At 39.2% G+C, this 15,483-nt stretch overlaps 1 protein-coding gene across 3 annotated transcripts in view; it reads right to left on the bottom strand.

Moving 5' to 3' along the window:
* Window positions 1-3,605: 3,605 nt before the first annotated feature.
* Window positions 3,606-15,483, bottom strand: part of FAM161A (FAM161 centrosomal protein A) — a 31,876-nt gene continuing 19,998 nt past the window's right edge. For all 3 annotated transcript variants that reach the window (XM_019969488.2, XM_070798859.1, XM_070798860.1), the window contains 2 exons: window positions 7,558-7,712; window positions 3,606-7,128 (listed from right to left, as the gene is read on the bottom strand). In XM_019969488.2, coding sequence (XP_019825047.2) covers window positions 6,990-7,128; window positions 7,558-7,712 — 294 coding nt within the window. In that variant the 3' untranslated portion in view covers window positions 3,606-6,989. The remainder of the gene's footprint in view (window positions 7,129-7,557; window positions 7,713-15,483) is intronic.

Genomic DNA, 15,483 nt, shown 5'->3' on the forward strand with positions numbered 1-15,483 from the left:
CTTTCCTCCCCATCACCCCCAACTAGAATGTAAGTTCCATGAGAGCAGGGATTCTTTTTTGTTGTTGTTTACTGATGTGTTCTCAGTACCTAGATTAAGCTCTTATTGACTGAATAAATTAGTATGTATTATGGAGCATTCTGATTATCTTATATAGATTATTTATAGGCTAGCTCTCCAGTTAAAATAAAAGAATCAGAAGCCTTCAGTAAAACAGCCTGCTTTAAAAGAAGGATGCTTAGGGGCTTCCCCGCTGGTCCAGTGGTTACAAATCTTCCATGCAAAGCAGAGGACACCAGTTCGATCCTTGGTCTGGGAAGATCCCACATGCCATAGAGCCAACTATGCCTGTGTGCCACAGCTAATGAAGCCTGAGCGCCTAGAGCCTGTGCTCTGTAACAAGAGAAGCCACTGCAATGAGAAGCCCATGCACCATAACGAAGAGTAGCCCCCACTGACCACAACTAGAGAAAGCCTACATGCAGCAATAAAGACCCACCACAGCAAAAAAAAAAAAAAAAAACAACTAAAATTAAATAGATTAATTTTTTTTTAATTCTTAAATCCCATACTTCAAGAAGTTGGTAGTGAAAACCCTTGTGTTATGCTCAAATAAAGATTAGTATAACAATTTTAGAAAAAAAGTTATTCTTAGAGTCATACTATTGAAATCGTTTATTGAAACATATCATGCTTTATATGCTTATTGAAATGTTTATTCAATATGTTTATTGAAACATATTTTAGGTTTATTCATTAATCAGTCACTCAAAAACACAAACTGAGTCCTTCCTGTATGAAGGGTGATGGGCCAGTCCTGGGGATTGAAAGTTGAAAGAAAAGTCTGGCCCGCAAGGATTGACCATCGCTATCAACTACAACAGAACAAGGGGAGGTTCTGAGTTGGCAGGTGTGTATGCTGCTTGAGAGTCAGAGCTGCTACATGTCAAGGTAACGTCAAAGACACCAGAAAGACCCCTGGAAAAAGTGACAGGAGTAAAGATGCACAGACCCCTGGGGAGTCAGGCAGGGAGAGAAAGCAGAGCTCCAGACGGGGTAAGCAGAATGCAGCCAGAGAGACGAGGGGGCAAGGTTTGTTGAGGCCGTGAAGTGGCTCAGAATGGCTGGAGGGTTCCCTGCCAGTGAGAAAATGACTGCTTTAAAGATGTGCTAGGATGTGGACTACTGAACTGAAACTGGTGGCTTTAAGTCTAAGCGAACAATTTCTGTTACAGGAGATGTAATGAGGTAGCACAACTCTCTGGGAAACTTTCTGGTTTCTTTCGGAGAAGTAATTGAATTGTGGTACCCAGTGTTTGAGATTCAGAGGTTTGTTCATTGGTTTTTCAACTGGAAAGCACCTAAGGTTCATCCAGAATTTATCCCCATTTTCTCTGAGTTCCTAGGTTCCTGATAGTTTGCACTTTGAACTCTTTGGCCACTTATTATCAGTTCTGTTAGATTTCAACTGCTTTTTACAGAATGCCTTGATCAATGCATTCACTTCCATGTCTTGTCTTCTCTCCTTCCTCTCTTCTCATTTATCATCTCTGTCACTCATCTTTGTAAGACTTGGATTCTCCTGGTTAGTTGTGATGTCAGTTCCAAATGGTAATTAAACCATTGTCTATTTTAAGGAAAACTTTGAGTAATTGAAATGCTTACTGTAACATGAATTGAAATGCATGTAATAGTAGATATTTTAAAGGATACGATTAGAATTAGAATATAACATTATCTTTAAAGCAATTTTAAAAATACCTTCTCTATACAAAACATATTATGTAATGTTCAGCTGTTACCACCTGGTTGTCACCCTCTGCAGTAAGATCTTATCTTCAAGTGTCTGAGCAGATGCAGTTTCCTCACCTTTGTACACATTCACCTTTCAGAGGGTGGGTGCGGCACACACTAGGCTTCTGACCCTTTGTGTGCGCTCTCCTGGGGCAGAACCATGGGCCACCAGGACATTAGTCATAACTCGTCCCCTCCTTGAGACTCATTCAATCGGCAGGTTCCTTTCAGCTCTCCAGGGGTGCCGCGAAGCAAGCTGGCATGGTTTTCTAAAGTTTTCCACAGGGCCTTGCGATTATACATCACTGGACATGGGGGCCGTGGTGGACTGGAGAGTTCTGGTTGACTCTGCCTCCACCCGACTCACTGCAAAGTGCATTTATCAGCAAGTCCAATGATAACATGTTGTGTGTATTCCTTGACTTTGAACAACCGGCTCTTTATTTTCTGCCCTACTTGCCTTGGTGACCCCATCCCTACAATCACTCTTGGATCGAGCCACACTGACTGACCTCAGCAAGAGGAAGCAGGGACCCAGAGCAGTATTTCTGAAGTGGGATGCACACACAGGAGCAGAAGGGAGCAAGATGCCCCATCTGGTGTGGAAAGAAGTGACTACTAGAACATTTCTGCTCATTTTGTTTGAAAAAAGTCAGTTTTACCAAATTGACTGTGTGGATTGTCCCTGGCTATTCACATGGTCCGGTCCTCAGACAGCCAAGTGCCAGTCCGGGACACGGCCTCTACTTTTGTTCCCGTGACTATTGTGGCTATGCAGCTCAGGCTGTGTGTGCCCTGGCAGGTAGCTTCACAAATTGTATCAGCAGCTTTCCAAAACCAATCTTCACAAAACAGACAAGCAGCTTTAAAAGAAAATCCTGCAAAGACACCTCTGACTGAGGCTAACACTCTCAACACAAGCACAAGGGACAGGAAAATATCAGAGTGCTCCTCCTGTACCTGGTATGAGCTCTTAATCAGCTACATAAGGAGGCAAAAACAATGATGGTCTAATCAGTCTTGTTTGGAGTGAGCCAAAAAGTTCAAAGTTAGCAGATGACTGAAATAAGCATTTATGTCCACTGTGATCAATAGCAAACCTCATCATACGTGGATACTAAATACTAAGCATGGAGTCTTGTGCAGTATCTTTCTCAGCATGACGGGCATTCAAGCCCATTGCTGAGACACACTCAGCTTAGAACCATCTTTCAGACTGCTTTATCATCAAGTGTTAAACCAACATTTCCAAAATAAGACACCATATTCAACCACCTTCTTCTAATAGGGCAGAAGTTTTAAAAATAATTATTGCATTTTAAAAACTACTTTTAAGGGACTTCTCTGGTGGTCCAGTGGTTGAGACTCTGTGCTTCCAATAGGGTTCAATCCTTGGTCAGGGAACAAAGATCACACATGCTGTGTGATGTGGCCAAGGGGAAAAAAAAAAAACAACTACTTTCAAGACAGTGTTATAGACTAATCTTACCCAGAGCAATGAAGACCCAGAACAGCCAAAAATAAGGTAATTAAATAAAATAAAGGAATTTATATAACAAAACAGAAACAGACTCAAAGATATAGAGATGAACTTGTGGTTATCAGTAGGGAGAGGGAAGGGGGAGGAGGAAGATAGGCAAAGAGTTGATTAAGAGACACAAACTACCAGGTATAAAATAAATAACCAACAGGGATATACCGTACAACACAGGGAAATATAGTAATTATTTTGTAATAACTTCAAATGGAGTATAATCTATAAAAATATTGAATCATTATACTGTATACTGAAATGAATATAATAGTGTAAATCAAGTATACTTAAATTTATTAAGAAAAAATAGTAAGTGGTTCAAATATCAGTTCAGTTCAGTAGCTCAGTCGTGTCCAACTCTTTGTGACCCCATGAACCGCAACACGCCAGGCCTCCCTGTCCATCACCAACTGCTGGAGTCTACCCAAACCCATGTCCATTGAGTCAGTGATGCCATCTAACCATCTCATCCTCTGTCGTCCCCTTCTCCTCCTGCCCTCAATTTTTCCCAGCATCAGGGTCTTTTCAAGTGAGTCAGCTCTTTGCATCATGTGGCCAAAGTATTGGAGTTTCAGCTTCAACATCAATCCTTCCAATGAACACTTGGGACTGATCTCCTTTAGGATGGACTGGTTGGATCTCCTTGAAGTCCAAGGGACTCTCAAGAGTCTTCTCCAACACCACAGTTCAAAAGCATCAATTCTCCTGTGCTCAGCTTTCTTTATAGTCCAACTCTCACATCCATATAGACCTTTGTTGGCAAAGTAATGTCTCTGCTTTTTAATATGCTGTCTAGGTTGGTCATAACTTTCCTTCCAAGGAATAAGCGTCTTTTAATTTCATGGCTGCAGTCACCATCTGCAGTGATTTTGGAGCCCCAAAAAATAAAGTCTGACACTGTTTCCACTGTTTCCCCATCTGTTTGCCATGAAGTGATGGGACCAGATGCCATGATCTTAGTTTTCTGAATGTTGAGCTTTAAGCCAACTTTTTCACTCTCCTCTTTCACTTTCATCAAGAGGCTCTTTAGTCCCTCTTCACTTTCTGCCATAAGGGTGGTGTCATCTGCATATCTGAGGTGATTGATATTTCTCCTGGCAATCTTGATTCCAGCTTGTGCTTCCTCCAGCCCAGCATTTCTCATGATGTACTCTGCGTATAAATTAAATAAGCAGGGTGACAATATACAGCCTTGACGGACTCCTTTTCCTATTTCGAACCAGTCTGTTGTTCCATGTCCAGTTCTAACTGTTGCTTCCTGACCTGCATACAGGTTTCTCAAGAGGCAGGTCAGGTGGTCTGGTATTCCCATCTCCTTCAGAATTTTCCACAGTTTATTGTGATCCACACAGTCAAAGGTTTTGGCATAGTCAATAAAGCAGAAATAGATGTTTTTCTGCAAGTCTCTTGCTTTTTCGATGATCCAGCAGATGTTGGCAATTTGATCTTTGGTTCCTCTGCCTTTTCTAAAACCAGCTTGAAAATCTGGAAGTTCACGGTTCACAACTGCTGAAGCCTGGCTTGGAGAATTTTGAGCACCACTTTACTAGCGTGTGAGATGAGTGCAATTGTGCGGTAGTTTGAGCATTCTTTGGCATTCATTGCCTTTCTTTGGGATTGGAATGCAAACTGACCTTTTCCAGTCCTGTGGCCACTGCTGAGTTTTCCAAATTTGCTGACGTATTGAATGCAGCACTTTCACAGCATCATCTTTTAGGATTTGAAATAGCTCAACTGGAATTCCATCACCTCCACTAGCTTTGTTCGTAGTGATGCTTCCTAAGGCCTACTTGACTTCACATTCCAGGATATCTGGCTCTAGGTAAGTGTGAGTGATCACACCATCATGATTATCTGGGTCGGTTCAAATATAATTTCTAACAAAATAATATTTAAATAATTTTGTATCTCATTTAAATAAAAGAAGGTCTAGTTAAAGTTAAAAGTTTCTTGAGGACTATTCTGTCCTCTGACACTGTCACTTGAATACCCTAGCTTACAAAGAACTTTTCTGTATATTACGCCAGTCCTTCCCACAGCCACCCAAGATACGTAAAGTGGAGAAAAGTGGAAGTTGCTCAGTCCTGTCTGATTCTTTGCAACCCCACAGACTATACAATTCCCATTTTTAAAGAAAACTGAAGCTTGGTCCTGAAACCAAGTCCTATACACTGCCCAAAAAACTGAGAAGAAACAGAATGCAGAATAAATCCTTAGGAAGCAAGTTACGTTTTAAATGTTACAATTTGTGAATTGTGTTTCAACAGGTTCTCAATAAATTGAAAGGGAAATATTTTCAATCTGTGTGTACTCATTTTGAAGTAATTATAAGTAAAATTTAAAACTATATCCATCTATTTATTCAAGCCTTTATTCAGTACCTACATATGGACAATCCTGTGCAAAATATTCAAGGAATAGAAAGATGAATTTTTAACTAGTGCCAACTCTCAAGGAGAGTTTTCAATCTAATGATAATGAGTTTAACACAAACTGTAGGAAAGGAATTAGGAGTAGGCATTTGCCCTTAATTGAGAAAAATCACCTCATTTTTGTAGTTTAAGGCATAAATTGCCAGTTGGTAAACAGTACTATTATACATACCTTTATTAGTTCATCATCTTTAAAGGAGGTAGATCTATTTCTTCTAAAAACATCTTACTCAATCACATCTTTATGACTGGTTTGAATTTCTGAAGCAAAAGTTTGCTCAAAGAGCAAAATAAGATTCATAAAATCAAACTAACATTATGCACAGAAAGACAAGTATCTACAACAGCATGCAAAGGTTCAGTGTTAAAGGGTTAAATCTGAGTTACTTTGGAGACTTGTCCTGAACAAGTTGTTATGTACAATTTCATCATCTATAAAACAGGGGTGATATTTAATTCCAATTAAGATTATAACTCAGATGCTACAATTATTTCCACCTGTCATAATAAACAGAGTTAAAAAACTAGTATAAAAACTTTTCTAATAATTTATGTTTTAAAAATAAACTGGAATGAAAGTAGGTAAAGGAAAAAGTGATGATGGTGTGGATAATTTAACAGTAACTCTCAGTACATAAATGAATGTAAATGTGCAAGTTATCTATTTTTTCCTACATCTTATTACTTTTTAAAAAATGGCTCAGATAAGAAACTTAAAATACCTAGTAAAATAACTTTGAGGATTCATTTTGTGAGATGTATTGAAGAGAAAAAGAAGGAGAAAATAGTATAATTTAAAAATATTTATTTTTCAATTCATGCTTTCCAGAACACTTTTTCCAAACAAATCATCAAAGGCCAATACTTCTCCCTACTCTCAATGTTAAGTGATTTTTCCACCCAAAATAATGAAGTGATGTATACTTTTATATCTAATCAGTTTGTGACAGCTGTGATTCTCAAACATTTTTTAAAAATAGATCAAAGTTGCAAACAGATCATATATAGTGATTTTAAAAACTGGAAGGCAAAACCTGACTCTAAATGATCAAATGACCCACTAGCTGGATTTGACCTTCTCAGGCCACAAGAGGACTTCGCTCAAGAGTCCTGCACATAACAGATGGGTTCTCATAGATGTCCTTAACACCCCAAGCACAGCTTCTGATGTTCAATGCTGCCAACAACAGCAGGGGCACAGAGAGGCGACCCTGCCAATTGACTCAGTTTTATTCTTCAACACATTTCTCTTCTCCATTCTCTTCATTGACTTCATCTGTTTCCTTGCAAGAATCTTGGCTGTTGGTATCAGTAAGATAATTTTCTTCCCCATTCTCTCTTTCTTCTATTTTTTCTTCTTCATTAAAGCTAGAGGAAGAAATTTATCAATCTTTCAAAGGAAAATGGATTTGGTTTAAAGGTAAACAAACCCTCTGCAATGTATGCCATCCTGCAGCCAGTCTTCCTCAAGTGTATAAGCTCCACTTTATCAAGAAAAGTTTATAAAAGTACCAATTGGGAAAGTAAAGATTGACTCTTTAAACTTCATTTGAAAGCATGTTATTGTTTTCATTATTTATGTCAGAAATTTACATTATTTGACTTTAAAAAATACTTCATCACCATGTAATATTTTGAAGTGTCAAACATGTTAAAATGTCTATATGTTTTACAACACTTCACATGTGTTCCATTAGATAAAACACCTTTTAAAATCTTATAGAACAGATTTTTATGCTTTCCTGCAAGCAAGAATTTTTTCAAAGGTTAACCATTCAGACATCTTATATATGTTACCTTTCTTTATCTTCAGTGAAATTTTTCATCTCTTGATTGCTGAAGTACTCAAATATTTTTCCACTTTGGCCTTTCTTTGAAACAAACTCATCAGATATTCCTAGTGCTTTTAAAGTGTTAGAATAATGCTTTTCTGCTGCCATTCTTGCATTTTTCTATAGGAAAGACAAACCTTTTTAGAGGAGGACAAAAGACTTCAAGTTTCCATTAAAAATGTTAAAAGCTCCAGTGAAAATTAAATTCAATAATCACAGCAGGTTGAAAAATATGCATACTCTGACCAGCAATTCCACTCCTAGGTAGGTGCCTAGAGAAACTCCAACCTATGTGCCCAGAGAGACACACCAAAATGCTCAGAATAGTACTGTTTGTAACAACCCCAAACTGGAAACAACCTAAATATCTATATCAACACTAGATGGATAAATAAATACTGGTGCGTTCATATAACAGACTAAAATTAAGTAGAAAATCAACTCTAGCTATATGTTACAACATGGATGGACCTCACTAACACTGAACAAAAGCCGCGTGCCACAAAAGAGTGCACACGGTATACAAGACCTGAGACAGGCAGAACTGAACCATGTTGCTCAGGGGTTGGTACATCGGCGGTAAAACCGTAAAGAAAAACAAGGAAACGCTCATCTCAAAGGTTAAAATGGTGGTTACCTCTAGGTGAAATAGTTTTGATCTGGGCAGGGCACACAGTGTTTCTGGGGTACTGGCAATGCTCTAATGCTATATTTGTTAACATGGGTAATGGTCACATGAGTTTTGAACTATAATTATTCTTTACACTGTACTGTTTCATGACTGTCCGAGGATATCTGAAACAAAAATCAGTAAGAAAATAAGATCATGTGTAGTTGTCAGAGGGTTCTTTATGTGCCTACTATAAAATTTTACTCTTTACAAGCCATGTCTCTAATCCACTGAAGAGTATAAATCATCATTGTTGTTATATTTACTGTGTGGGGGAAGCAATGGATACAGCAGGAAAAACATGAATTTAGAATTGGGTTCAAATCTCCGGACTGTTACTTCCTGGCTTTGGGGCCCGTGGGAGTAGTGATGACCCTCTCATACCTAAAGCAAATCAATTATCACAGTTCCTGAGACCACAGGCTTTACAGAGACACAAGATAACTGAGGTTCATATGAGTGCCTTGGCTCCTGATACCACAGGCTTTACAGATGCACAAGCTGACAGGTTCACACGAATGCCTTGACTGTAGTCCCCTTTTACCTCCTGTGCGTGGGTGTGACCAGCACAGGGCCAAAAAGCACTAGCTGAACCTGGAACTACAGGCCAGTGATGAGGAATGGCCCAGCCCCAATGCACCAGCGGCATCCCATCCTGAAAAGGGTGTGGAAGAGCACTCGGTCTCACCCCAAAATTCAACACAGAAGAGGAAACCAAGATGCTCGGTCCACCCTTCCTGAGGTTAAGTGGTTTGCTTAAACTCACAGAATATACTGAGGGAAAGGCAAGTCTCCTAATCCTTTCCTGGGTCTTCTTCACTCTACCATGCTGCTTCCTCTAAGTGGTAGTGGTCATCCAACGTGGCCTGAAGCCTGACTTCAGTAATGCAGTGTCAGACATTTTCCTAACCCAGAGATCTCAGGATAAGGACGGACCCTGGAGTCCAGTGTTCCATGGGAGAAACCAAAATGGCAAGGGCTGATTACAGCGGATGAAACTATCACTAGTGTGTTTTCTGACACTCTAGAAAACCGAGAAAGAAGCACTCAAACTGCTGCCAAAATGCACCCACTGTGGATGATGACTTTTAGACAAGTAAGTAAAAATGCCACCAGAGGCTATGAGTACCAATAGACAAGCCTTGGGCAACTGAAAGGCACAGGAACGTGACCTGAGAACAATGCCCCAAAGACTGTAAAGCAGGATAGAGAAACCCCAGACCTAACTCAATGTGCTAAAAAGAATATATTCTGATTTAAGCAAATGAGGTATAAAAGATTTAAATGATACTACTCAATGTTACTGCTCTTAAGCCTTCATCTGAATTTGATTTAAAATTTGATTTAGTGCTTTGTTTAATATTTGGTTTGAAAGTGAAAGTCGCTCAGTCATGTCCGACTCTTTGCGACCCCATGGACTATACAGTCCATGGAATTCTCCAGGCCAGAATACTGGAGTGGGTAGCCGTTCCCTTCTCCAGGGTATCTTCCCAACCCAGGGATCAAACCTAGGTCTCCCATATTGCAGGCAGATTGTTTACCAGCTGAACCACCAGGGAAGCCCCAATATTTGGTTTAAAATCTGATTTAACATATTCAGTTAATAAATCCTGTGATTTTTAAGAAATAGGAAAACATGGTTTGTTCTGTCCTAGATCACAGCCTAACTCTGCTAGGGGGATAACTCAACAGCAGCAAGAAAATAATTAACACTTGTAAATGGGTAATGCATACCGTTGTGAGTGAATTTATTAAATAACAGCTGTTAATTAGCAGTAATAGTAACTGCAAGAAAAAAAGTACCAATTTATGTTAACAAAACCAAAACAATGGTGAGTCACTGCCAGTCACTCTGTATATAGAATTTATTATCTTTTAATATTTCATATCAAGGTGAATAGTATGTAACTGTTCTTTTTTTAAAACAAACATGTCCCCCTCAAACTTCACCATGCAAAAAGAACTGTAAAGACTATGAAATAAAAGTGGTTAAAATAACTGAATGATTATTTTGTTTTTGTATCTAAGATACTGCAAAAAATAAATTATCTTTGTTTCTTCAGGCAATTTGTCTACAATCACGACTCTAGTTTGAAGAGGAAAAAAATACTTAGTTTTAAAGCCGAAGTTTATAGCAATTCTTTCCTTTAATATTAATTACTGACTACTTATTTTGTGACAAGCCCTCATGGGAGGTAGGGGTATATGGGGAGAAGATAGCATATGTGTTGGCTGAAGTTGGTTGAAGAAAATATCAGCTATGAAACTAAACTATGCTTTCAATATTTAACACTTCTTTACGGGTTTAATTTCACACACACCACTATTTTGCCATATTTTCTCTGGTGACTAGAAAGACTGGGAATGCACAGCACTGCAGAGCTGCTTCTCACTGCTGAGACCCATCACTACTATGCTAGGGTAGTGCTCTAGGCCTGGGCTAGTCCCAGGGAGAAATAGTCCAGTTTGGGTTCAACAAATGTTTATGAACATGTCCTCTGTGCCGTATGCTGTCCTAGGAGCTAGCAACACAAAGATTTGACCAACACCTTTCAAAGAAACTAGCTAAAAGAGAAGAGAGAGCATTAAACAGATAATTTCCACACAATACATAGGAATAAAGACAGAAATGCACAAAGGGTAATAAAAGCACACAGAACAAATAGCATGCAACTCAACCTGGGACACAGTGCAAGAAGTGATTTTATACTGAGCCTTGAAAGACTCAGAGGAAAGATACAAAGAAGTTATATGGGTGTTGAGAAAAAACCTGAATAAAATTTCAAGTTTGAGGGACTTCCCTGGTCGGTCCAGCGGCTAAGACTCTGCACTCCCAATGCAGGGGCCCCGGGCTCGAATCCTGGTCAGGGAACTAGATCCCACAGGCTGCAACTTAAGAGTTTACATGCTATAACTAAGGAGTTTGCACACCACAGCTAAAAAGATCCCACATGCCACAACAAAGATCAAAGATCCCAACTGCTGCAACTAAGACCTGGCACAGCCAAATATATAAATAAATATTAAAAAAAAAAAAAAAAAGATTTCCAGTTTGAAACTAGTGGTGTGGTACAGTCTACAAGTAAAGGGTGTACACAGAAGGGGGTGGAGGCGTGCAGTGGTCGATGAACTAAAGAGGTCAACAGGGATCAGATAAGAGAGGATTCGGTACACCATGTTAAGACTTGAGGACTTATCTTCTGGGAGAAAGCAGGACAGCTTAGTGCTAAGCATTTGGAAGCAGGCCAACTAGGGTTCCTAGTTCCATTATTTACTAACTATAGACATTAAGAGTTATTTACTTTCTTTCAACTTCAGTTTCTTCCTCTGCAAGACAAGAATACCCATCTTGCAGCACTGTTTGGAGAAGCCAATGTCAAGCTCCCTTGATACCATTTACTGAAAATGAGAACAAATGGCATCAGTGAAGTGCATGATTGCCACCGTTACTGGGGTGAACACTGTGGCAAGGGAATGGGAATGGCAAAGAGAAGACAGAGTGAGTGGCTTTGCAAAGAACAAGGCAAGAAAACCAGTCAAACCATAATAATAACTCAGAAAATAACAGCGGCTTCACCTAGCATTTCACCATCAGGAATGGAGAAAGGTAGATCCAAAAGTTGTTTAGAAAGGAACTTCTCAGGTCTCAGTGAGAACTGAGAAAAAGTGGGGGGGAAAGTGGCTTCCAGTCATCTAAATTGCAGCCCAACAAAAACACGAAAAATAGAGAGGAAGGTCTATTCTTCCCAGAGAGGAAGGTCTACTTTGTGGAAAGATGAATATAAGATGCCTGTAAGAAATCTGGGTAGATATATCCAGACCAGTGGACATAAAACCTGCAGTAGAGAGCCGGGAAAAACTATGTGAAGCAAAAGTCAATCACTTCATGCTGAGTAACGTAGAACAACTTATGATCATTTTTCTCCCCTAAAGCTGAAACTGGGATGTGAGAAAAAAAATCCCTTAAAGTGAAAAGTGTTACATAAAATTATATCCAAATCAGTAAGTAAAGGGTTCCCATAACTTTGAGAGACTGTAATATGCCACAGCGAATGTCCTTTGTCTTCAGTGAGACTCTGACAAGGACAGTCCTACAGGACACTCATCCCTCCCAGACACTTGCTGGCAGCAAGCTCCAAATGTAACAGCTTGAAATTCACAACACAGCACCTGTAACCTCTAGTGATTTTGTCTATTTTTAAATTACGTAGCCCATAGGAGCTTTTCCCTTATGGATACAAAAAAGATCACCTGACATCAACACATTTCTCTTAAGGGAAAGACTGTAAAACTGAGTATAAATCTAGTAAAATTATGATTCATTGTTCATAGCACCAAGCTTTTTTTTTTCCCCAATAAAAAGGAAGTCGTTCTCACAGACACAGAAAACAAATTTATGGTTACCAAAGGGGAAAGGGAAGAGGTGGGATTAACAGATATACACTACTTTACATAAAATAGATAAATAACAAGGTCCTACTGTACAGCACAGGGAACTACACTTACTGTCTTGTAGTAGACTATAATAGAAAAGAATCTGAAAAAGAATATATATATATGTATGTGTATGTATCAGTTCTGAATCACTTTGCTGTATACCAGAAACTAATACAACATGGTAAATCAGCTATACTTCAATTTTTAGAAAAAGGAGTAATTTCACTAATTATAGCTAAAACTAAAAATTATAGACTTACTTAAAAAAAAAACTGATCAACAAAACAAAAAGGCAACCTACTGAATGGGAGAAAATATTTGCAAATCATCTATTTGATAAGAGGTTAATATCTAAATAATATCCAAGTAGAGGAGCTACTCCATGTTCAAGGTCAGGACGGGCGGCCGTAAGGAGATAGCCCTCGTCCAAGGTAAGGAGCAGCGGCTGCACTTTGCTGAAGCAGCCATGAAGAGATACCCGCTGTCCAAGATAAGAGAAATCCAAGTAAGACAGTAGGTGTTGCAAGAGGGCATCAGAGGGCAGACGTACTGAAACCATAATCACAGAAAACTACTCAAACTAATCACACTAGGACCACAGCCTTGTCTAACTCAATGAAACTAAGCCATGCCCATGTGGGGCAACCCAAGATGGGCGGGTCATGGTGGAGAAGTCTGACAGAATGTGGTCCACTGGAGAATGGAATGGCAAACCACTTCAGCATTCTTGCCTTGAGAACCCCATGAACAGTATAAAAAGGCAAAATGATAGGATACTGAAAGAGGAACTCCCCAGGTTGGTAGGTGCCCAATATGCTACTGGAGATCAGTGGAGAAATAACTCCAGAAAGAATGAAGGAATAGAGCCAAAGCAAAAACAATACCCACTTGTGGATGTGACTGGTGACAGATGCAAGGTCCAATGCTGTAAAGAGCAATATTGCATAGGAACCTGGAATGTCAGGTCCATGAATCAAGGCAAATTGGAAGTGGTCAAACAGGAGATGGCAAGAGTGAACATAGACATTCTAGGAATCAGTGAACTAAAATGGACTGGAATGGGTGAATTTAACTCAGATGACCATTATATCTACTACTGCGGGCAGGAATCCCTTAGAAGAAATGGAGTATCCATCATGGTCAACAAAAGAGTCCGAAATGCAGTACTGGGATGCAATCTCAAAAACGACAGAATGATCTCTGTTCATTTCCAAGGCAAACCATTCAATATCACGGTAATCCAAGTCTATGCCCCAACCAGTAACACTGAAGAAGTTGAAGTTAAACGGTTCTATGAAGACCTACAAGACCTTCTGGAACTAACACCCAAAAAAGATGTCCTTTTCATTATAGGGGACTGGAATGCAAAAGTAGGAAGTCAAGAAACACCTGGAGTAACAGGCAAATTTGGCCTTGGAATACGGAATAAAGCAGGACAAAGGCAAACAGAGCTTTGCCAAGAGAACACACTGGTCATAGCAAACACCCTCTTCCAACAACACAAGAGAAGACTCTACACATGGACATCACCAGATGGTCGACACCGAAATCAGACTGATTATATTCTTTGCAGCCAAAGATGGAGAAGCTTATACAGTCAGCAAAAACAAGACTGGGACCTGATTGTGGCTCAAATCATGAGCTCCTTATTGCCAAATTTAGACTGAAATTGAAGAAAGAAGGGAAAACCACTTGACCATTCAGGTATGACCTAAATCAAATCCCTTATGATTATACAGTGGAAGTGAGAAATAGATCTAAGGGTCTAGATCTGATAGAGTGCCTGATGAACTATGGAATGAGGTTTGTGACACTGTACAGGAGAAAGGGATCAAGGCCATCCCCATAGAAAAGAAATGCAAAAAAGCAAAATGGCGGTCTGGGGAGGCCTTACAAATAGCTGTGGAAAGAAGAGAAGTAAAAAACAAACAGGAAAAGGAAAGATATAAGCATCTAAATGCAGAGTTCCAAAGAATAGCAAGGAGAGATAAGAAAGCCTTCCTCAGCGATCAATGCAGAGAAATAGAGGAAAACAACAGAATGGGGAAGACTAGAAATCTCTTCAAGAAAATTAGAGATACCAAGGGAACATTTCATGCAAAGATGTGCTGGATAAAGGACAGAAATGGTATGGACCTAACAGAAGCAGAAGATATTAAGAAGAGGTGGCAGGAATACACAGAAGAACTGTACAAAAAAAAAAAAAAAAAGATCACCAGCATTAGGGAAATACAAATCAAATCCACAATGAGATACCACCTCACACTTGTTACAATGGCTGGTCTCAAAAAAAAAAACAACACATAACAAATGCCAGTGAGGATGTAGAGAAAAAGGGAACCCTTAGGCACTGTTTATGGGAAAGTAAATTGGCACAGCCATTATGGAAAACAGTATGGAGTTTCCTCAAAAAATTAAAAATAGAACCACTACACAATCCAGCAGTTCCACTCCTGTGTATTTATTAAAAGGAAGTGAAATCATTATGTCAATTCACTGCAGCATTATTTACAATAGTCAAGACATGGAAAAAACCCAAATGATCATCAAAAGAAGAATGGATAAAGAAAATGTGGTAGATATGCAATACTATTTGGCCACAAAAAAGGAAATCCTGCCATGTGTAACAATACAGATGGACCTTGAGGGCATAGTGCTAAGAGAAATTAGACAGAGAAGGACAAATACTATATGATCTCATTTATGTGTGGAATCCAAACAGACACACACAAACAAAACTCACAGAAAAAGAGATCAGATTTGTGATTACTGGAGGAATTAGAT

Source organism: Bos indicus, chromosome 11 (assembly GCF_029378745.1).
Source record: "Bos indicus isolate NIAB-ARS_2022 breed Sahiwal x Tharparkar chromosome 11, NIAB-ARS_B.indTharparkar_mat_pri_1.0, whole genome shotgun sequence".
Lineage (NCBI taxonomy): Eukaryota > Metazoa > Chordata > Mammalia > Artiodactyla > Bovidae > Bos > Bos indicus.